Raw genomic sequence first — 24311 nt, 5'->3', positions numbered from 1 at the left:
TAGTAGGAATCAGATGTGAGTATATATTTATCATTCAGCAGTTATGAAATTGGTTGCTACCAAGCATCACTTGAATATTTTACATTTTAGATAATTTGAGTGTTGTAATTAATGTACAGCTAAAATAATCACACTAAGACTGATGCTATCTACAGTACCAATTGTCCAGTTCTCTTTGAAATGTGATTCCCCTTTCATGCTAACATGAACCCACTTAACGTAAATTTCCTGTAGAGTTCAGAGTCCACTGACTCTTTAATGGACTTCTAGGGTGAGTAATGTTGCATGATATTTTTTGACAGCTACATTTACCACAAAAGAAAAAAAAAAAAAAAAACAGCAACTCCACCTGCTAGGGAATCATCATTATGTGAACACGAGAGTCACAGGATGCCAATGACAGCTCAGACTAATTAAACATTCAACACAGATCAATTCAGTTTGTTTTCTCTTTTAATTATTGATTGACGAATTAAGCAATGAAACCAGTTTGTCATCAGTGTCTTCTTGCCAGTTTGAAGTTCAAGTATTATTGTGCATTATGCAAACATCTAATGAGAGAGTTCACTCTATAGTTACTGATGATGCTGTGAATAATATTAATGACTACGGTATATCATTTTATGTTTTGGTGTTGGTTATAAAATGTATTGGCTGAGGAGTTGGGATTGTCATCGGTTCACCTCACGACCTTGATGCTTTACTCTCTGTCTCTCGTTTAGTTAACACCATAAAACTCTAGGTTTGTGTCAATATTCTTGTGTGGATAGGCAAAAAGGAAGTTTTATCCAGCTCTTTTATTCTATGAATACCCAGTGCTGCATCTGATCAGTAAATACTAGTGCACAAAGACCATCTGCTGGCTCTCTTTAGTATTACATCATGTTCAGAATTTGAAGACTTTATGTGTTAAGATGCTGTAAACATCTGCTGTCACACTGTAAAATCTGTGTTTTGTTACATTTAAATATTGATACAGATAGATAGTAACAATGCAGAAATGCTTCAGGCATTCTCAGGGACTGTCAAAAGACCAGCAGGGCAGCTGAAGGCTGACACAGTGGCTTGACCTCTGGATTATCATGCCACTGCAGAGTTGGCTATCCATATGCACATACATCTTGGCAAAACACTGGAAACTTCATTGGTCTCTTTTTATGTTGTTTTGAACTCCTTCCCATGTAGATTGTCTTTGAAAACTCTGTTTTTTATCTTACTTGTTTACATTTTGAAATAAAAGCAGAAAAAGGTACAATTTTGTTCAGTAAATTGATTTCTTCTCTTGCAAACTCATCAGATTTTGCCTTTGTTTCTGCTATTGTCTGTGCAAAAATTTTTATACCATGCAGACAACTCCTCACATTTTATTGGATTTAATCAAATCTACATACAAATAGACTACTGTGACAAATGACACAGATTCTTTGATTTACTCATCCAATTTTTAATATGAGCCTTGCAGTCTTTTTGTGTTCTTTGTTCTTCAGGTTTTAGATGTTTTTGCAAACCAGCTCAGCACAGTATGCTTTTTGTAAATATCTTTGTTCCCTACAAAACAGTATCTTTTCCTGGAGACACCTTCTCATATTTTACACTGCAAGAGGAAGAAACTTAATTATATACTTTGCAGTACAGTATGTTTGTGTTAATATAATAGCACATCATAGTCTGCCACATTTTTTGCATAACCAGCCATCTCTCCCACAGGGCAAGGTTGTAGAAATTATTAGGGTGCATGTTCACCTAAGCACTGCTGTATATATATTTCTTATGCATTGCATTTCAAGGCATTTCATTTTGGGAATAGAAAGAAGCTCTCTGATTTGTTGCAGCCATGAGATATTGAGGTGAGAATTTATTGTATTTAAAAACAGGTATTTTTTCTTCTCTGACTGCAAATGTTCAACTATCTACTCTTTGCGGCTGACAGCTGTTTTGTACATTGGTCCTGTAATTCTTGTCGTCCTACTGTAGGGAATCTCTACAAATTCATTTAATGCAGCAGAAAGAAAGAAATACTCTTGGTGAGATTTTTTTTCATATTAGACCTTAAATCCTGAGACGTCTCATTTTATTTGCCATTTCAATGATACTGCCTTCATTCTTGCTTTTAAGGGGTTTATAAAAATGATGGAATTGGACCCACATTTAAAGCAGATAGGGCATACATGTTTACTGTGGACACATGTACCTCAGACAATTCTTTTTCTCAAGGTAATTTCAATTAGAGATTAGCCATTTTTTAAAAAATATTACACAACTTTCAACACACTATTATTGTCTCTCTGTTATCAGCTGCAACCAAACTTGAGCCAAGTTGTAGCTGGATGTAGCTTCTTCAAAGTCTGTTCAGTATCCACCGAACCACTTTGCATATCAGAAGCAGAGCAGCCAATGTCGCTGGGCCAAAGATCTGTTTTGATGGTAAAATGTATGTGTTTTTGTAACTGAATTAACTAAGGATGAAAGCTAAGACTTGACTTTACTGAACAGCATCCTCAGTCATGTGTCAACATCTTTGAAATTTTGTATGTTCAAAGTTTTACCTGGAAATACAATTTTTATTAATTATTAATAATTCTTTACTTTGAGATTCATTCATTTTCATTCATGGACTTGGAATCAGTTTTTAACTAAAGAAATTTTGATTCAAGGTCCAATTATTAGCTGGTTAAGCTTTATCGACAGATGACGATCATGTGGTATGACCAACAGCTCCAGAACAGCTATTACATAGATTTAAGGGTAAGATTTTTTTTCTGTTAATAATATATAATATATTCTTCTTATCTCAGGTGAAAATGGAGTCTTAATATGGAAATTGGAAGTAAGTTTTAACCTTTTAATCCTGTTTTTAATTTCAAAGTTTATTGAAGCTTTTGAATGGTTTTGTTTTTCTTTAACAAACATCTCAGAAGACATCCTGGCTTATCTGAAGGAGATTAAGCCTGAAATGATTGTTTTGCTTTGATGATGCAGGAACAAAGTAAATCAAAATCTTAATGATTCAGCTGCGAAAACGGTTTCAGATCACACTGTTTAACTCTTTTCTACTCTTTTGGGGGAGATTGACAAATGAAATGAGGGTGGTATTTGTTGGACTTTGATCAGGTTTGTAAAACTCAGACACAGCTGGGTGTTTGCAGGAAGAGCAGGGTCTGAAAACAGCAGCCTTTTCGAGAAGGTTGGTAATCTTGTTCACTGCAGATTTATTTGTTCTTTTTGTGTCAGAAAAGACCAAGTAGCTTGAAATATGCTGACTTAAAAAAGGCTGATAACTGATGGCAAACCAGTGTGGAAACCTGTTCACCTTTCAGTAAGTTGTTAATGATGAGAAAACCAACATTTATGAAGGGTGACCTGAGGTGCTGCAGGTGGGCGGCAGTTTCCCAAGAACCATAACTGACAGACATAAACCATGAAGGACTTTTTTGATGAGCTGCAGAATATAACAAGTTTTTAAGACTTCCTTGTAAAAAGGGTACTACTCCAAACTATTTTACACTTTTCCTCAAACTCAGAACATATTTAATTGGATATACAGTATGTTTGTACATTATTTGCTTTCTGGAGTTTTTGGGGCTTTTTCTTAGCCTAGATTGGTGGTCTAAGGATATAGAGTTTTGTACTGTGCAGATTGTGAAGCTTTCTGAGTTAAGATTGTCACTTCTGATTTTGTTGTACAAGGAAATCATAGTGAACTTGACTACTTTTAGTAGTAAAAAGCAACATAATAAAAAAATACATACTGCAAAGGAAACTGCAACACTTAAGATGACGCATAGTAAATTTCTGTAATAGAGAACACACTGACAAGTGGCTACTGGGCATGCACGTATCTGTTACTGGTTGCCAACATCTTTTGCAGTTTGTGAGTAAACATTTGATCTCTGATCTCTTGTATGTGGAGGATCATTAATTACTTTTTTCCACCTGTAATTTTTTTTCTGCCTTTTCCTTTACCTTCTATTGAAGCACTTTTCTTTATTTTGTACATCAATTGTCATCAATCTTTGAAAGAAAAAAAACAAAACAAAAACGCAGAAGACCCAAGACTGTTGAGAAGTTATGGGGGGCAACATTCCTTTCCCAAGATTCCAGAAATGTGATTCCTCAGTACAATAAAATAGATATTAAAATATAAATCTTTTACTTAAGTCATGAAAATATATTTAATAATTTTCCACCCCTGCTGGATGCAAAATATATAATATAAGGATAGATAGATAGATAGATAGATAGATAGATAGATAGATAGATAGATAGAGAGAGCTCAAACCAAAAAGAGGTCTTTATCCAGTTCAAAAAGGAGAAAGACCCACTGTTCAGTATTGGCCTTGCCAACAGTGAAGAGTGGGCCTTGGAGACTGTTTATCCCGTCATGTCCTATTAATTCTTCTCCACATAATATCCCCCCTGTGAGATTTAGCCAAACAGCAAGACTCTCCTCTTATCAACCAAACAGCAGCAAACAGCACGGTTTTTGTTAAAATACCTCATGTACTTAGTATTTTTCCATTAACTTGTTTAAATTTTATTTGAATATTAAAGATTGGGTTTAAACATATTTAGCACTTATTGTTGCATAGATACCGAAACATGTTGCAGCTGCAGTGCTGCTAATGCCATGACTACAATAAACATTATTAATGGTCAGAGTACAAATGTTAGTCTGCCATACTGTGTTTTAGGATTTCCTACATATTCATTACATATTTTATCAACAAAAGCAAAAAGAAAAAAAATGGACTGAATGAGTTTATTCAGCTTTCCATTCTGAATCTAACAGGGTAATTTGTCTTTAGTTTTTCAATTCAGCAGATTCACACAAATTATATACAATATTATAGTTCCACTGTTGCAGTTGCTGAAAGATGTTGCTTACCATGTTCTTTTTACTATAAAATGTGTGTCTGGGCACTCAGGTTTATTCTGCATTATTATCATTTTCATAAAGAGGCAGGTGGTTGCTTGTGCTTTGTTTGTGTAGCTAAGGATAGAAAATAACAAGAACAAGCAGAGACATTAGTGGATCTGTGTTCATTTGTGCTAAAGAGCACTCGTGGTCACTGTACTATTTGCTGCAGAGACATTTTTATTGATTGTGACATTAAACAGTAAAAAGATGAGCCAGAATTTGTTAAGTCAATTAAGTGTTATGTGGCTGCCAATAAACTGTTTGCCTATTGGCCTTTAGCACTGAAGTCTGTGAAATGTTTTTAGGTCTTGTGGTAAATAGCACGATGAGAGGTGCTATTTACCAGGAACTAGGAACTACAGAACCGTTTTATGTCCAGACATTTGGTTCAGTCATCATGTCATCATGCATGTGATGTTGATACACTACAACCAAAATAGTTCATGAAATTCTATTATCATTGCATTATCACGTCTTTAAACTTAGTAATACAGGCGGACCTAAATGAACAGGAAGACCGATGCCAAGAGCTTCAGGCCTTTCCACCCCAACTACCAAGTGAGGAGAAGATTGGTAATCTCATCACACCCCAAAAAGCTCTAAATCTTTCAACTGCCTCCAAGAGCCACCGGGAGCTCCACAAAAAACTACAGATGACCCACATGAGTTTGGACAGACATACACATACTCCTGGTTCATTGCTCATATAAATTGTTAAGTCCTTCTGTGTTTCTGTCAGGAGAGCATCTCAAGAAGGAAAGACTGAACTCCAGCGAGCTTTAGAAAAAAGGAAATGGGAACAAAAGATGAAAGCAAGAAGGGAACAGGAAGAGACAAATAAGAACAAATCCCCACTTTACCAAGAGCTGCTGAAAAGACATGAGAGGCTAGAAACTATTTAGAGGACTTTTTATTTTTCACAGATATCTTCACCACATCTGCCTCAATCTCATAAATCATCATTATCATTCACATTAAATTAAATCACTAATTGTAAGAACATACATTAATGTATCTTTTGTCCCTTGCTTATAGAGGGTTATCACGTTGTTCCGTGATTGGCCAGTAGGGGACACTGCAGTTATCTTTTCTGACTACAAAATTCAATTCTTGGCTTCAGCACCAAATCCCTCCATATGATATTAATACCTTCTTGGGGTTAATGCAATTTCTAGGTACATGAACTGATACACATCAGATAAAGACAAAGGAAAGATGATTCAGCATTTCCAGAGGTTCCGTCTGGTTTCTGAGAACTAGGTTTTGTGTGACTCTTCAGGCATTTCATCTTTAGATAGTGATACTGTAGGTAGTAACGCTTTTCATTCTTTAATCAAGGAAAAGGAGTAATAACACACAGTGCAAACACACTTATACATAATCAAGTCATGCATTAAAAATGCTACTCAAGCAAAAATGCAAATGTATGTTGCATTTAAAGTAAATGTGAAAACGTGAAAATAGCAACTATGAGTTTTGATCTGTTATGTAGTTTGAACTGTAATTTTACAGAATGTTGTGTACTGTCAGGTAGTTTGCATCATATTCTATAAGCTGATCATGTGATATGTAGTTAAGGATTTAAAATATATACATGCATGTGTTTAATCATATTCCAACCAGAGACTTGGCTTTAGAGTGAAAAAGAAGCTTGCTGATTGTGGCTATTGTTTTGTGAGCTCTGAGTCTTTGTATTTTTTCATGTCTCAGTTGGAGAGAGAGGAGAAAGAGCAGCAACAACATGAGCCAAAATTCCTCAGAGTCAAAGAGAGACTGAGAAAGACTGCAGTACTGGATGGAGGGGAAAAAGAAGCATGACACTGACATGTTTTTTGCTGACAGTCGGTACAGTGGACACAGTGGAAGTAAGTCACTAGGTGCAGAGACGAAATAATAATCTTCACTGTTGGAGCTTCAATGTCTGTTGTTAAAAGCATGTTGATTAATAGATAATGCTATACAGTACTTATACTGTAGGCCTATACTCCATACAGTAATCCCAGTGATTAGCTCACCAAAAGTACAAGAAATTCTAATTTTAATATTCTGTTGTAATACTGTGCTTTAATAAGCTAGAAATTAAAGTGTGCAGAAATTAAAAATAAATGACTTATTCCATCTGAGTAATGTGGCTAGGTCTATATAAATTAGACTGTTGGTTTGTTTCACCAGCTGCAGTGCAGTAGACAGTAACAATGTCACATATGCATGTATTATTTCTCAGTCTTTTCCCTTAGCAGTGTGAATGAAATTTAAACCATAATATGTGAGTGCTAGTGTTGCAGTTCTCTATTGCCTTGCTACTCAAGAATATAGACATTTTTCCATGTTGCCAGAAATATACGAGTGGCAACATTTTGCATCTAATCTCCCAGTGTTGTGGGTATTGAATTTTACACTTTACGAACTGTTTTCTAAATCATAAAATAAAGTTATTGTACAATGACAGAACACACAGTGCATAGACAAGGATGTTTTATTTCATTTCCTGCAATCATATCTCTGTGGGTACAAATCATTGTATTTTCTTACATCTTGTTCAATATCCCATGATGCATTGCATCCATACATTTGTAGCTCAAAACAGCTTTTACAAAAAAATGATATACAATATATACTAATATTTATATATATAATATACATGTGTTCCTTTATGTGTTTAGGTGTGTTTGTAATGAGTAAAATAAGCTAAAAAGCTAAAATAAGTTTTTTTTAAAAAACACAGGCAAGAGGAAACAAATCCCAGGTAAGGTTCAACAGAAGGTCATTACCAAACAAATAATAGCCATCAAAGGTTATCAAAGTCATCAGTTACAGTTAACATGAAGCCCTTCGCACACAGTTTGCATATTTTCCACAATTACAGTCATGTAAATCCAGCGTGATTGCCTTCTTTTACTGTACTATGAAGCTGCACATATCAGTGACAGATCTGGGTAATTGGTTTAATGTGAGCAACCAAACTTTATCAAATTCAACAAAATGTTATAAATGAATTGGGCATCTCTGCGGCTAACTAATAATGTGGCAACCAGGCCATGACATATTATAAATATATCAATAATGGCATGGTATGATTAAAACCAGGAATAAAGTACTTTTAGTTAGTTATTTTTGCAGGTATTCATCCTTCTTTTCCATGTTCATTCTTTTGCTGAATTATACCCATTCTTTATAGAAGTCAGACATATAAAAAATAATTACATATCTGAATCTACACGAATCATTTCAACTCTCCTGTATGGCTTTACTGTGATGGACTGGTGACTTGTCCAGGGTGTACCCCTGCCTTTCACCCAAAAAGAGCTGGGATAGATAGGCTCCAGCAGATCCCTGTGCCCCTAAATAGGAATAAGCGGGTGTAGATAATGGATGGATGGATGAATGTATGGCTTTAGTACTATAGTCCTTTTTCTCCAGAGGACAAATATGGAGTTTGCACACTGGCAGACAGATGATGTTTCCAGCACAGTGAATTTTTTTAGTTCTGTCCTGTGGCTGGCAGGGTTTTTCTATGTGTGTCTGGGTATCAGATAGGAATAAATAGTCTAAAAGATACTACATAACAGCAAGCAACAGACTGAGAAAAAATATCTGAGTGAAAATAAACAAAGTATAGGAGAAATGTCACTCAGGTAGAGGCTTGACATAGTCAAAGCAAATGATAAGTCCACTGTGCTGTGTTGTACTTTGTCAACAACATTACTTCTGGTGTTACTCACTTCACATTATATAGCTCAAAATTACAGTATTACATAATTTTTCAATACAACAGAGTAATAATAATCATGTGTGTATACGAATTGATCATCATTCATGTAAACATATTTAACCAGGTCATGCAAACAGTAGACCAAAACTTCTTTCACTAGAGGTGCACAGCACAGAGCAGGCGGAGTGCTCAGACTGAGATCCCACAGAATCAGCACAAGATGTGCCTGAGCCAGACTAAGATGCTGACAGCTGGTGGATATTTAAATACTTGTCAGAAACATAACAGGGAGAATGAGCATGACATGAATATGGTCATTTTCTTCCCACGCATAGTAGATGCTCATATTTACACCATAACTCTCCTTATCACTGGAGGAAGGTCAGATTCTTGTGATTTACAAACTGACAGGGATCTCAGTCTGGGTCTCTGATAACAGAACAGCCATAAAACAAACAAAAAAAGTCTCCTTTTGATATTCATACATTTCAGTGTTTTCCCCAACTGAAGCATGCAGACATTCCAGATCAGAACCACTCTTCACAAACCCAGTCTGAGCCAGAATAGAGTCCATAACCCCCAGATTCACTCTCCACTTTCAAATATTTCCTTTTCAACAAGGCTTTAAACAAAAAGAGAAATATTTATACAAAGACAGAAACACTCAGTAATGACAATATGGGAAAAAGGAGTGATCAAACAGAGCAAACGGGCAAGTGGAATTAGCAGTCAAGACACGCCTTGAGATAAGCTCTTTTCAACTAAACAACTACTGTATGTGTTTAGTGACTGGACTGAGTCACATTAATTTATAAAGTGTATAAAGGCATGCAGGAGTAGCTTTCAGCACTGTTTCCCTTTAAAAAAAAGCATTTCCCTTTTCTTTGTGCCCTTTCTGGCCAGATTTTTGGAGAAAGCTGCCAGTTATGTAGAGTGTGTGGGCCAGATGGATGTAGACACACAGCAACTGTGATTAGAGGTAGATGTGACAGCTAGTGGGAGAACAAAAAAATGATCTGCCTTTAGTTGTTACTTTTTTAACATTCAGAACAAACGGTTGTGATGTTCACACAGCCGAACGACAACTGTCTCTTACAGCTGCACAAAAGACAATGAAATGTTCAGCTGCTAAGGGGGTGGGGTTAAAATAATCACGCAGACAGGTCATTTTATTTTTTTAAATCTCAGATCAGAGGAGCCTTTCATACCCATACTATAACAGTGACATGCTCAATGTGAATGTACTCGGGTGGCCTGATAACTATTCTGCATTCCTGGCCAGACTGGGCGGATGGTCTCTGAGCACTCCAGGGATATAGTGCCACTATGACAAGAGGAGGTTGTGCTCAGACACGACTGGCCGGCCTGCAACAGTAGGTACAGCTCCTCAGGCTGTCCCGATCTGTGCTGCCCTCATTGCTACCTCGACGGCCGTCCTCATAGTGGGACACTGGAGGTTAGAGAAAAGCAGGCAAAATATAAAGTGTCAGACCAGAACTTTCTTTTCCAGCAACATATTAACTTTGGTTTCAGCAGCAGGGCAAAGCCTTATCAGTGACCCCATACGTAGTCCTTCTTTAACACAGCTTTAACAAAAAAAAAGGATGTGGCTGCTAAAGTAAATGCTATTTACTAGTCAGAGATTGCTAATTATAGTGACTGATGGGTCACAAGCATAGCAAGTTCATCCCCTTTCACACATTCATCCATTGAGTTTGGTTCTTGCTTCTGAGTTGAGACACTTGACTGATTTAAGGCGAGTGTTTGTTTATTCACTGTGAATTCCCAACTTACAGCTCTCCTCCTCCCCGTTCCCCAAATCATCATCCTCTTCCTCCTCCTCCTCCTCTGGGAGCAGATGTCCATGGCAGGGACTGGTGGGAGTAATCTGACTAGGTCCCTCAAGACTAGTGCCGAGCTGTAACTTCCGCATGTGGCGCACCACGGCTGTGGCATTAAATGCTTGCTATGTGGACAGAGAAAGAGAGAGGAAGATAAAAAGAACATTTTGTAACAGACTACTTTGAAAAACAGCAAAGTCATATGAAATGTGCTCTAACTCTTAATGCCAATCTCCAAACTGCTCTTTCAGCCAGCTGTGCTGTGACTCAGCCAAGGCACTGACCTTCCATTTACTTTTGGCAAAGTTCTTCTTGATCTGAGCACTGACAGATTCATGGATATTCTTGTCCAGAGCTGTGTCTCCACAGATCCTACAAAGTCAACAAGAATTACAAAAAAATAGAAAAATAATCGAGGCATCCATTATCCCTAATTATCCTATTGCTCACCATTATCCATTATCCTATTGCTCACTGAGAGTCCAATAGGCCTACTGAATTAAAGTTAAAATTGTATACTTTCTTTGAGTTTTGCACTGTTGGTGAGGAAAAACATTTCAGTGTGTCACCTTTGGGAAATCATAATCTGTGTTTTATAAATATGATATTTTATAGACCAAAAAAAATCATTACACTGAGAAAAAAATGAACGCATTAACTGATAATGAAAATAACTGTTAGCTGAAACGATTTTTTCATTGAATTGATATTTTTTACATTTTCATAATTTTTTAATTAGTCAGAATTATGCTGCAAGAGATCAATATCAAAAAATATTCTAAAAGCCCAGTGTAACATCTTTAAATTACTTGTTTCATTTCTGTGAAATGTAAACTAAATTTTTCAGTTATTTCAATCAATATAAAATAAATAGTGTCAGTATTAGACACAACCATATTAAACAGGATGGGTATGAGTGTATTATTTTTCGATTTTTAAAACTGTATGTATTTTGACTTGCATTTCTACTTGATCTTACCATGGATGCTGGAGAGCTTGCTCACATGTGTATCTCTTCAAAGGGTCTTTCTCCATCAGGTGACAGATGAAATCTTTGGCTGCAAACAAAAATTAATGACTGTAACAGTCCACTCTGGCTTGTTGTTGCTTAGCATTGGATTTTCTGTAGATATCATTATTTAGTAGCTAGTAGTACCGGAATCTGATATGTCATCCCAGTATGGTGAGTCAAATTCATACTCTGCTTTCAGAATCTGCTCAAATAACTTGGCATCATTTTCATCGTAAAACGGAGGATATCCACATAACCTGAGGGAGTCATATTGGGAAATATTTAGAGCTATAAAGAAAGCACTTCATTTTTTTCATAAAAGAATCGGCTCTGACTTACAGAATATAAGAAATGACTCCTATGGACCAGCAATCCACTGCTTTGCTGTATGGCTTCTGAGCAAGCACCTCAGGAGCTGTGAAACACACACAGCCCACATTCACAAAGTGGAAGATATACAATGCTGAGCAGAAGTGACAGTGAATTCAAGTAATCTTGACCTTTTAGTAATACCATGTGATCTGTCAGGTCACATAAAACAGGTAGAGAGCACTTCTGAAACGCTTGCAATTGACTCAGTAGTAGATGAAAGCACCTCTCAAAACGCAGCGAATAAAGAGGGGATATCATCTGAAACAGCACTCACATGAAAGAGAAAGGGAGGTGAGGAGAAGCTGCCTTACCCACATATCCAGGAGTACCGCAGGCTGTTGACATGACACTGCCCGTTCCCTCAATCTTTGAAAGTCCAAAGTCACTGATCATAATCTTGGAGTCTTCATCCATACTGTAATACAGCAAATTCTCAGGCTGCAAACACAAGGAGGACGATCGAAGAGAAGGGTGTAAAACTGTGAAAGAGTCCATGCCAGATTGAGCTGTTATATTTCTGTCTTTGCTCATTGTGATACCTTCAAGTCTCTGTGGACAATTCCCATATCATGGAGATATTTGACTGCATCTAAGATCTGGTGGATGAGCTGGCTGGCATCTCGCTCTGTGTAGAAACCTTTCTCCACGATCCTGTCGAACAGCTCACCTCCGGATACCCTATTAGATGAAAACCAGGGAAATGACTGAAATATGTCAGTACCTATATATATAAAGGTATATATATATATACGTGTGTGTGTGTGTGTGTGTGTGTGTGTGTGTGTGTGTGCGTGTGTGTGTGTGTGTGTGTATGTGACACACTATTGAATTTCAAGTGAATTTCAACAATTAAATTAAAATTTTAATGAAAAGATACTATTTTAATTGTAGAATTTTATCTGATTTCATGGTGGTATTGTGGCATCTTCTTCTGTCTGACCAACAATCCAAAACCTATGCATATTCAAATTACAATAAACTAAAACAATAATAACAAATAACTCAAATTTAACATGCTGAACTAAGGAACAACTAGGGAACTAGGGAACTAATAAACTAATCACAATGCTACAATGCTACAATAAAATACATGGTAAACAAATGCCTTCTGCCATATTGCCCCTTGCATAAGAAAAAGAGGAAGAACTCACAGCTGCATGACAAGATATAGGTGTGATGTACTTTCAAAGATGTCCTCCAGTGAAACAATATTGGGGTGCTTGATTCTGAAGAAGATAAATGGATAGAAATCATCACATTTTTAAATGAGTCCCACATTTCTCTAATGCTTACTGTCAAATGGTCACCAGATGGCATTCTTGCTGCATAATTCAAATGTAGAGTCTGTTCATTCTTTTTAGTTTTTTTTTTTGGAAGCCCTCTAGTAAACTGAGATTAAACCTATGAGTTTGCACTGCCCTCCCAAAATACAAAAAATTATAAGATCAAACACAGCAAAGCTTATAGATGGACAACTGCCTATTGTTAAGAATGGCAGTGACTGGTGTCTGCAGCTAGAACCATTAACAAAGAACAGCTTAACTTGAATGAATGACTGTAAAAAATTCTATTCTCACACACAAAAGACAGATTTGGATCATTCATTGTTATAAACCAGCCAACAGGCAGTCAAGCATCTCTCTTGGCTCTCGAGCTAAGTTGAGAGCATATGAGCACACCTTCGCACAACAGCAGCTGAGAAGGGCAAATGTGATTTTTATGAGAAGGAGAGAATCCCTATCTGATTATTTTTCAACTTCCTTGATGTCTGTTGCGCTTGTGGTTTTCTTATGTCTCTTGTGGTTATTATCTTATCTTAGTATTTGGTCAAACTCCACTTTTCCCATTCTTCCATATCTTTCTCTCAGTATCATACCCTACCCCCCTCTCCACTTCTCCACCCTCCATGTCTTTTTCTGTTTCTTCAATACACTGCTGCGGGGAACTCCACACCATCTCCGCCTCTGTGTGCTGTTGCCCTGGCAACAAGGACCCTAAAAATAGGTCTATCTTCTTTACTCCTGACATTTCCGGCGCACAATCCTTATGTTTCTACTGACACCATGCATTTAGTCCCCCATTCAATTGACCCTCACATGTATATTCTGCATTTCTACATGCATTGCTGCAAGAAGCTGCACTAACTAATTCCTCCTGCTTGCACAAAAGGCTACAGCCGACGTATGACAGGAAACTTCAGAGGGCTTACCTGTGTAGTACTGCAATCTCATTTTCAATGTTGTTCTCTTTTCCTTCCAACGCTTTCTTGGGGATGCACTTTATGGCAACCAGTCTTTGGGTCCTCTTCTCCTCTGCTAGAACCACTTCAGAAAAAGCTCCCCTAAAGCAGAGGCAGTGGAAACACACACAAGCATGCACACATTAGAGAAGGAATCAGAAATGTGTGGGAGTGTGGGGTGAAATGGACAAGATCAGAAGGCTAAAGTAGGACTCATTCTACTTAGCCTACAGGCCATGATGGTGTGAAAGAAGAACACAATAACACGACAAAGAAGGGTTCACTTTTTCAGAGCTTTCCAATCATTTTGAAAATCCTTCTTTTCAGTGCAATGGTGTGTTTTTGGTTCTGTTCCACATAAATGAAAGTGTAATTATTAGATATTTTTGTGGGCTTCTGAAAGCTGTTTCTCTACTAACCACAGCACAGCAGCTTTAAAAAAAGATCTTCTAATATGTCACATTCAACCATCTGGGCGTGTGTTTGTGTGTGAGTGGTGTTTAGATGAATAATTCAAAACGGTGACATGAGAAAAGGCTCGGGAGGTGAAGCAACAGTCACATAAAGACATTTACAGGAATAGCAGCTCCTTCAAAAAAAAAAAAGAAAGCATTTTTAAGTCATTCAATAATAGATTCAGTAAAAGTAGTGTGACTGTTTCTCAGAGACACTAGACTGCATTATGGATTATGGGCCGCTGATGATGAGAGTGAGGAGAGTGTGTATTTACAGTCTCCCCACAGGAGCGTGGGAGGGAGCACAGGAGGAGGCCTAAATGCACGAACATCATTAGCAACCACAGGGATTCTTTCACATGTGTGTGAAACAGCACTGTCATGCAATACACAATGCGCATTCAATGTTCAGGATTTAGCAAACATTTCTTGTTCTTTCCCATGTGCCACACTGTCAAAAATGGGAGCTTAACTTTACAGAAGTCTGTATCCTTAAATAAATGGATGGAGACATCTCACTGCTGTTTCCAACAGCAACCATGTGATAGAGGCAAACATCTCTCACTTATTCAGCTTTTAATGATTATTAACCCTTCATTATAGAGCTGAATAGTTATTGTGCATCCTGACCGTCTCAATAGGTACATTTCCACCCATAGTGGGATTTTTTTTCTTTGTGTAATGTTCTTTGTGAATCTGTGGAATCTGTGCAATCTGTGGTCTTTGCACAATGCTCAACACAGCAGTACAGTAGGTGTTTTCATAGTGAACATGATGCACAAGAGGAGAGCCTAATCTCTACACATCTACATCTCCAATTTCATTTTCATAAATAAATAAATAAATAAAAAATGTCCCAAAGCAAAATCAGATTTCACTTTCCATTCTCATCGACCTCTAAGAGCGCTTTAATATGTTTAAGTCTGCAGCATTTACAGCCAGGGTTTGACCAGTGCTTCAAAGGTGCTAAAACTCCTATTGTCAATCATGAAAACCGATTGGCTGTTTAAAATAGGAGATTCAGTGTGCCACAACTAGAACACAGCCGGCTAAAGATGGGTTTACCATTAGAATGTGAGAAATATATCCTCATTAAAAACATTTCATTTGTACCATTACCACATTTCAAACGTCTGTTTTAAACAGACTTTGATGGACTGAAAGCTTTGTTTGTTAACTTTTAAAATAATACAATTTAGGACAAGAAAATTTGTCCGGGTCACTTCAGTCCAAACTGTCTATGAAATGTTGCAATAACAGCCTCAAAAATAATCCTCAAAATTCAGCTGGTAGCAACCTTTAAAATATTGTTTAAAGGCCATGCTAGCATCATGGCTGTTAGTCCATACAGAAATATTTCAACAACAATTTGATTGTCATGAAATGTACAAACGATGAGCCCCAGAGGATTATGATCCCTGTCCCCTCTAACTCGTACTGCCAGGAGCAGGTTCACCTTTCTGTTTGTTGTTTGGTAAAATGTCTTCACAACTGATGGATGGATTGCTATGAAATTTGGAACACGTAATTTTCACCACAGGGTGGCTTTTAAAACAGCTATAGTGATCCACCGAGCCATCAAGTGAACATTTTGCAACCTCTAGATATACCATAATGCCATCAGCTTCAGCTGTACAATACTTTGATGTTATTGCTATTTTGCATAGTGAGACACTGGGATGATGAATATGGTATATGTTATCCCCATTAAATGTCAGTGTGTTATTATTGCTACTGTGAGCATGCTTTCATGCTGACAGTGGAATTTAGCACTGTGCAAAAGTAGAATCTCACAAAGCTTTTTCCATTGCTGTCTTACACTTGTTGAAATATAACAGATATTTTACTACTCATCTAAAAGGAAAGTGAGGATGACAGTGATAGCAAAGGAAACTGTGATGTTACACTTTGCACATTTCACCCAATATTTGTGAGTGACAGAATGGCTGAGTGCAAAATAGGGAGCTAGGAAAGGATGCACACACACACAGACTTTTCTACTGTTGCCATGAGACACATTGTAATTAACCATCCAGTTGCTCATTTCTCCTTGGAGATGTAGTAGGGGTGGGCTCTCAGTGGGTTTGGGAGAGGAACACGGGATGGAGGAACAGCGGAAGCTACTGTCACTGTTTGAACTAATGAGATTCTGTGAAGAGCTAATGTGTGCATTACATGTGAGTCAAATAGGACAGGAGAAATGTTTATGTTATTTTCTAGAATTATAGACCCCGGGTTTCTTACACATTTTTTTTTTTTCATTTGACCAGAAATCAGCAACAGACCACTAAAATCTTGATACATTATTTTGTCTGCTTTCTGCCAGTTAATAATCCTGGCACAGACATTTACTTGCTGTTAACAAATTAAAATAAATAAGCTTCATATGAGTCACTGGTCTGAAGACTCATGGCTGACGCATCTGTCAGCTCTGCTGTGTTTTTTTGTATATGAACAAGACTGTCAGTGCACAGAGATTTTGGCTGATAAACTGAACCTCTTTAGACAGACAGATAAGAAGATAGTTGGATAAAAAGCCAGATATATAGAATATATATGATAAAATAAGATAAGATAAGATTAATTCAGTTTGCAAGTCCTATGGACAGACATATCCCAGTAAACTGGCAGTTGGTGTAACAGACTAGATAGATAGATAGATAGATAGATAGATAGATAGATAGATAGATAGATAGATAGATAGACAGACAGACAGACACACACACACACACACACACATACACACACACACACACACACACACACAGAAGTTGTTGAATACACTGCAATCCCAACTGTCCACGTGGGTAAATATTGATTCACACATTCTCATAACACTATCATTTCTCAGTGCTTTCAGCTAATAGCTCCATAAGGACATAAGTTTTCGTGGTCCTATCCTTTTTTATTTGATGATGCATGAACCTCATGATAAAAAAAAGACTGAGTCTGATCCAATGACTAGTTGGTGCAACTAGACAGCTTGTAACTAAACAATCAAGGGTAATTGAAGACTACTGCAGCTCACTCACAATGATGCATGCTTCCTGCAATGACAAATATTATTTATACTGTCCTCTTTTATGTTTTAGAGAGCTGAACTATCAAAGTGAGGATCTCAGGCTGAGTCAAGCCCTTTGGACCTGGTGCAGACAGTTACAACCATCCATCAGTCCATTGATCTCACCTGAAGCAAGTGTTCCCTTCAAGACTAACATGCCCCCAAGTCTCAAAAAAGCTTTCTGTTTTTAGCCCAATCCATTGTGCATGTGTGTATGTTTGTGTGTTGCATGTGTTTGAGGGAGCAAGAATAATGGAAGAAGAAGAGAGGATATGCATGGACCTGTCCCATCTGATTCAACAATCTCCGGATCCATTCTTTTATTGGTATCATTATTAGAAATACCATTTTGTAATCATATAACAAAGTGTGGGACTGGATCACTCACTAACTTGTAGGAGTATATGGCCTCCATCTACTTTATCACAGTTAGGTCATCTGTAGCTGCCATCTGTCATCTGTCTTTTAACTCCACTGCTCTTCTCTATAAACAAACCAGACAGCATGACAGGACTGATTTCAAACAATGTTCAATAATGAACAGTCATCATGTTTATGTTCTAACATATTATCAACCTTGACTGAACAGGACTTACTTTATATATATATATATATATTTATATTGTTTGAGGCCTGGGGGTTTGAGGGTTCTTCGCAATATCTTAGCTGTTTCTAGCACTGAACTCTGATGTTGTTCCTGGGATCATGAACCATGGTGTATATCAACTCAGCTCAGTAATGGTCACAGTGGGGTTGTTTGTCATGCTGCATTCACAGTATTACACAGCATAGACTTTCAAAGGGTACTTCACTTAGTTTTGGTAAGCTGCAGAGGTTCCAGGTGTCCAGCTTACTCATGCTCTTCAATCTCAGGTCAGTTGCTCTTGTGTTGAGCATGTGGGGGCTTGTTATTGGGACTCGGTACCCAATATCTATCTATCTATCTATCTATCTATCTATCTATCTATCTATCTATCTATCTATCTATCTATCTATCTGTCCATCTGTCTGTCTGTCAGTCTGTCTGTCTGTCTGTCTATCTATCTGTCTGTCTGTCTATCTATCTATCTATCTATCTATCCATCTATCTATCTATCTATCTATCTATCTATCTATCTATCTATCTATCTATCTATCTATCTATCTATCTATCTATCTATCTATCTATCTATCTATCCATCTATCTATCTATGTCTGTTACACCAACTGCCAGATTACTGGGATGTGTCTGTCCACAGGACTTGTAAACTGAATTAATGTTTATTCGTCAGTATCACTATCCTTTTAATTCTAGCCCCAACTTCCCATTCCATGTACATAAAAATCAAACCATGGACAAAATTCACTCTCTCAAAATACTTCCATAGTACAAGGAATTATTGCAGAAACTATAAGCCAAAAGAAAACTAAAAGAAAAAAACTGGTGTTATGCCTTCATTTGACTAAAAACAGCAGTATAGCTCCATAGTGACTCTGAAGGCTCCCCATGGAAACTAGTCACTAGCTGTTTGGCCTATCAGATGACTACCTGTATGATCTTATGATCTTAAAATAGGCTGTAGTCTGGAGTGTGATTGCAAACATAAGAACATGTTATTGTTCCCCATTTTTCTGAGTACACACCAATCCCCAAGTGCTAGAATGCTCTCTGAGATTAGTCAGGGAATTTAGATTTCTAGATATTTTGTGCAGGTGACAGGAACGGTTATGACCACATATGCTGGCGGAAAAACAAGGTCTCCACAACACTGTGTATTAAACTGCTTTTTTTTTTTGGAGAGTTAGATGAGAAGATAAATACCTCTCTCGTGTCTGTGTGATAAATATGAAGTTACCAGCAGCCAGTTAACTTAACATAGCATGGAGACTGTAAATGGGCAAAGCAGCAAGATTTTGAGGATAGAAAAATCTGTTCACTTGCACTTATAAAGCTGACATATTAGCATATTATTTGTCATTTATTTAAACTTTAAAAATATCATGGTTTTACCCACAGTCATGTCTTGGATTATTTTTTAACCAAGTGCTGTAACTTCCAACAGTCTAGCAGTCTCTGCTAGTTGCCCAGAAACTAAACAACAAAAAAAAACTTCAAACAATTTCTTTAATTATTGTGAGAATTACACAAACAAATACAATGTACTAATTAGTGAGTCGTAGTATTTTATTCCTCTTTGACAGTGTCAGGATAGCTTTTTCTTGGAGAAATGTTAAACTAAGATAACCAGCTACTGGTGATAGTTTGGAAAAGTTTCAATGAGAATAAAAAAAGAAAAAAGAAAAATCGAGTGCCATCAAAGTGCAACAGTCATGAAAACTGCAGAGTGGGGGATTTTATCATGTGCTAACCCTACCTTGAGGAAAGTCTGTCCTGAAGTGGACTCCAAATGGGTAAACTGTGAGGATTAGCTGGATCTGAATATAATATTTCAACACAAATCAATTAACTTCACACACTGAATTCCTGGATAAAGCTCTTCCATAATCTTCTCTCTGAGCATAAGGAGCTTTCCGTCAACACATTAATTCTGCCCTCTGCCAGGTCCAGCTTTAGTGGCAGGGGGGAAAGAATATTACTACAGCTTTTTCTCTTTTCTGTGCAATGGGAACGTACTATGCAGGCAACTGACTCTTTCAATCTTGTTATATAACTCCAAATATCATCCTTCAAAATTACAATCACAGATTTAAAGTTCTTGTGAAGTCTCAGTGGCGTCATTACAAAATTTAAGTGTTTAGCAGCGGACATGAATTCTCAACTACACAGTTTGCTAGTCAAAGTGCATTGTACATAATATGCACAGCTTTGAGACACAGACTGATAGAGTCTTATTTGACATCCTCCTACAGCTCTCAACATAACCAGACCGACTCATCATGTCCTCAGTGCAATTTCACTTTTTTGGATGTGGACCAGAGTTGTGCAGTCATATTTATATCTGGGTCTGTGCAGTCTCTCCAGGGAAGCAGGTGTGATTCCAAAAAAAAAAAAAAAAAGAAAACAGAAAGAAAAGAAAACAACCACACACCATATGGCACACTTGTGTCATCACAGGTGGAGTGTGTGCTAGGTCACTTGTACCTAGTTTGGGGGTGTGGAGGGTCTCCCCCAACAACCATCTGGCCCCACTCACTGAATAATTATTTTGCAGTTTATTACAAAATAAAGGCAGATCAAACTTTAAATGTAAATATCTATTTCGGATCCCTTGATATGCAGCAATAACAATAGTAATTCAATTTAATTCAATTTTATTTGTATAGCGCCAAATCACAATACAAATCATCTCAAGGCACTGTACAAAAACAAAAAATCCAACAAATCCCTTATGAGCAAGCACTTGGCGACAGTGGAGAGGAAAAACTCCCTTTAACGGAAGAAAAAACCTCCAGCAGAACCAGGCTTATTACTTATAGGTAATCAATGTTAGTGTAGGAGCAACAGAAAATATAAATTTCCCATGGCTAGACTGAACAGTTTCTATATTTTGCATGCACACTGCAGCCAGCAGTTGCAATACCAGATTTATCTTTAGCTAAAATTTTTCCCTCACACAGCTGTCACTTACATGCCTCCAGTCAATCATCACATGATCAAATGCAGGAGTAGCTGATTCTCACATTCATAGAAGAAAAAGAAAGAGAGGTGAGTCATATTCAAAATTACAGTTTTCATCAGGGTGCAGGGTAGCATGGTGGATGAGTGGTTAGCACTGTTGCCTCACAGCGAGAAGGTTCTGGGTTTGCAACCCGGCCTTTTTTCTGTGTGGAGTTTGCATGTTCTCCCCGTGCTTGCGTGGGTTTACTCCGGGTAATCCGGTTTCCTCCCATAGTCCAAAAAATGTATGTTAGGTTGATTGGTGACTCTAAATTGCCCATAGGAGTGAGTGTGTGTGGTAGTGTGTTTATATGTGGCCCTGTGGTGGACTGGTGACCTGTCCAGGGTGTACCCTTGCCTTCCACCTTAAAGAAAGCTGGGATAGGCTCCAGCAGATCCCTGTGACCCTGGTTAAGGATTGAGTGGGTATAGATTATGGATGGATGGATCAGGGCGAATACTATAATCTGTGTGCTTACAACTAGGGAGTGATAAGATAGAACCTCTAAATATAGTCACATAGTTTCAGAGAACGTGACAGGGTGCTTTCACAGCTTTCATACAAAACAGGGAAATGCTTGTGCATGAACAAGAGCACTGTCTGTAAGTAGTGTCACAACTACTGGCAACTGTGTTGCTACACAGCTGCAGTTCCAGATGCAATGTCTTTTTATCCAAGTTTTTAGTCCTAGTTTTATAGTATATATGTTATTTACTTTGCATGGACATTGATTAGTCACTCACAATAAAAAGTAACTGTAATCTAAAACATTTTTGTACTTCTCAGATGGAAGTCATGTCCATGAGAGTAACAAGTAAAAAAAGTGGTTTTGAATGCTTTTAGATGAGTGGGAAATAGATGAGTCAGCATGCAACAGTGGCCAAAAACAAGACAAGTCTGAGGCAAAAGTGGCACAAGTGACAGGCATGTCCAAATGTCTCCAGGCTCCAGACTAAAATTCTGCAGCTATGTCAGCATGTCCAGATGGGGCAAAAATTACTCTTTTGACCCTTCCCTTTCTACAGCTTTCTGTGAGTTTGGCATGTTCTCTGTTAACTGCAAGCAGCCATTAGGGCACTGAACTAAATCTCAGTTCATTTAAATCACACATAAACATACTTTTTTGCAACTTGTGCAGACAGTTTAGAACGGTTTAAAGTATCCATTGCTAAGACCTCTGCTGCTGCCCCAACAACATGGAGAAAAATTGAACCAGTGTAATGAAGGTAAAAGCCACTAAAATCATAAAAAACTCAAGAGTATCACATCTTTCCTGAAAGAATGTCCTAGTTACTTTGTGTACTGTACTTGGTGAAAGCAATTGTGGAATGATCAGGGGCCCTGAGGGTCTAGGGGCCACTGGTGCAGACCTTGCTGTGGTAACAGCTCCAAACGTAGTGTATACAACTTACGTTCCCAGCACTTCTTTGAAGTCATAATGTTCTTTGATGTCTGATGTCTTCTTTTTCCATCCATTTCCATCCTCTCCAAGAGGCATCCTACAATGCTGAACGGATTCACCACGCTACAGCTACAGAAGAATAAGAACAGAGTTAAAAACAGTGAACAGACTCAGAGTATGCACAATTAAATCTGGATCCTCCATATGTATAATCAAACAGGTCGAGGGGATCATGTTGAATTGAACTAAAGGTGGAGACAGTCATTGAAACTGTGACTTTTAATGAAAAATAAATATGTAAGACAAAGATTCCCTGATGGGCAATATGGCTTTGTATTATATTACAGAGTTTGTACCTACTTTCTAATGCCTTCTCTATTACCAACAGCGCACGGTGTGGAAATAATCCATATAAGTGATGACATTAAATATTACACCAACCGCTGCACTATTTAATGTACTTAATAAAGAGTACACACCAGAACCATTTGGACTCTGGTTCCATTTAAAAACCTATTGAAGTTTAACTGACAGACTGTCACTGAATAAACCACTGATCAGTAAGTGTTTTCTTACTGAAGCTTGCATTTTTAAGTTGTTTTGCACTGAATGTCAAGAAGAATGTATGATGACTAAGGATGATAAAGCTGTAGACTTGTACTTATCTCTAATATTTGCTGTTGTGATGTTTATTATATCGGGATAAATTTTTATAAGGCTGTGAAGGTTAAGACTAAATGAATAACAGTAACATCAGTAATATCAAAAGGAAACAGACAAACATAAACTTGAGACACTATGGATAAGAGGACATCACTACTACCCCACAAACTTGACAGCAAGCAGAGATTTCTTTGTTGACAACCGGTAACTAAATAAAAGCTTGAAAGTAGGGCAAACAGTACAGCAGAGACAGTGGTAAGAAAGGGACGTCGCAAAAACAAACGCATGGTCAGTAGAGGCATATTTCAGCTCGGGGGGTCTGTGCTATATTTAACATCTGAAGCTTTAAACAATTAGGTCGCTTTGAGGAAACAAAAAAGATCTACAAATAACCCACTACAAGAGCTCTGGTCAAACGGAAACTATAATGCAGTGAGAAACATTTGAAAACCTGCTCTGCATCAGGGCTGCAGGGCGTGAATGACAACTGGGAGGTTGAATGAAAATGAAAACGTTTTGCCGGTGCAGTGTCTCTGCATTGTAAACGAGTTTGATTTTTTGTTGTGCTGATAATGCATTTATAGGCTACAGAAAGAAACGGCGGTGTGGGTGTGCGAACCGTGTACTGCAGCGCTCAAGGGTATGGCAGTCAAATGAAGGCAGCATCTTTAGGTAAAATCGGGAGGCTGCAGATCTGCGACGTGGGAGCGCACCAAACGCGCTTTAAGTTTTAAACGCTAAAGAAAAAAAATACACGGTTCATGGGGTATTTCACAATCAAACACAGCCTACCTAAATGGCGATCTGTAGCTGGGATGTGTTCTCCTTCCCTCTGGGAGCGATGTGGGTGCTGTGCTTGTGCGCGGCGCTGGGTCCACTCAGACTTCTCCTGACGTCAAAAAAAAAAAAAAAAAAAAAAAACGTCTGTGAACGTAGTGCAGCATAAAATCACTCTCTGTTCCCTTCACAGTGTGATCTGAGATTCACCTTATGATCGCGGAGCCACCGTCTGTTCTCTGTGAGCAGCTTTAATGGGC

At 37.8% G+C, this 24311-nt stretch overlaps 2 protein-coding genes across 2 annotated transcripts; one reads left to right on the top strand and one right to left on the bottom strand.

The window, feature by feature from the left end:
* The first annotated feature begins 914 nt into the window (after window positions 1-914).
* Window positions 915-3422, top strand: LOC113130023 (protein FAM3C). Its single transcript, XM_074933671.1, is given in 6 exon segments — window positions 915-919; window positions 1875-1991; window positions 1993-2019; window positions 3068-3096; window positions 3099-3188; window positions 3322-3422. Coding segments are annotated over 6 exon segments (369 nt in total).
* Window positions 3423-7376: 3954 nt separating this feature from the next.
* Window positions 7377-24153, bottom strand: camk1a (calcium/calmodulin-dependent protein kinase Ia). Its single transcript, XM_026306818.1, has 12 exons — window positions 24067-24153; window positions 22622-22740; window positions 14065-14196; window positions 13007-13081; window positions 12395-12533; window positions 12167-12293; window positions 11823-11898; window positions 11628-11740; window positions 11451-11529; window positions 10756-10843; window positions 10425-10596; window positions 7377-10080 (listed from the first exon to the last, which is right to left on the bottom strand). Exons 2-12 carry the CDS (start codon window positions 22705-22707, stop codon window positions 9977-9979), a joined length of 1191 nt encoding a protein of 396 aa, XP_026162603.1. The 5' UTR covers window positions 22708-22740; window positions 24067-24153; the 3' UTR covers window positions 7377-9976.
* Window positions 24154-24311: the final 158 nt, after the last annotated feature.

This window comes from Mastacembelus armatus, chromosome 5 (genome assembly GCF_900324485.2).
Source record: "Mastacembelus armatus chromosome 5, fMasArm1.2, whole genome shotgun sequence".
Taxonomy (NCBI): domain Eukaryota; kingdom Metazoa; phylum Chordata; class Actinopteri; order Synbranchiformes; family Mastacembelidae; genus Mastacembelus; species Mastacembelus armatus.
The sequence above is the reverse complement of the archived record's forward strand: the minus strand, read 5'-3'. Positions and strand labels throughout refer to the sequence as shown.

What these genes read in the sequence shown, in the direction of transcription:
- camk1a (XM_026306818.1), bottom strand. Translation starts at nt 22,707, where the DNA reads ATGCCTCTTGGAGAGGATGGAAATGGATGGAAAAAGAAGACATCAGAC. An exon ending in TTGTCCACAGAGACTTGAAG is followed by an intron (nt 12,294 to 12,394) that starts GTATCACAATGA and finishes TTGTGTTTGCAG; the next exon opens with CCTGAGAATTTGCTGTATTA. An exon ending in GAACGGGGAGGAGGAGAGCT is followed by an intron (nt 10,081 to 10,424) that starts GTAAGTTGGGAA and finishes TCTAACCTCCAG; the next exon opens with TGTCCCACTATGAGGACGGC.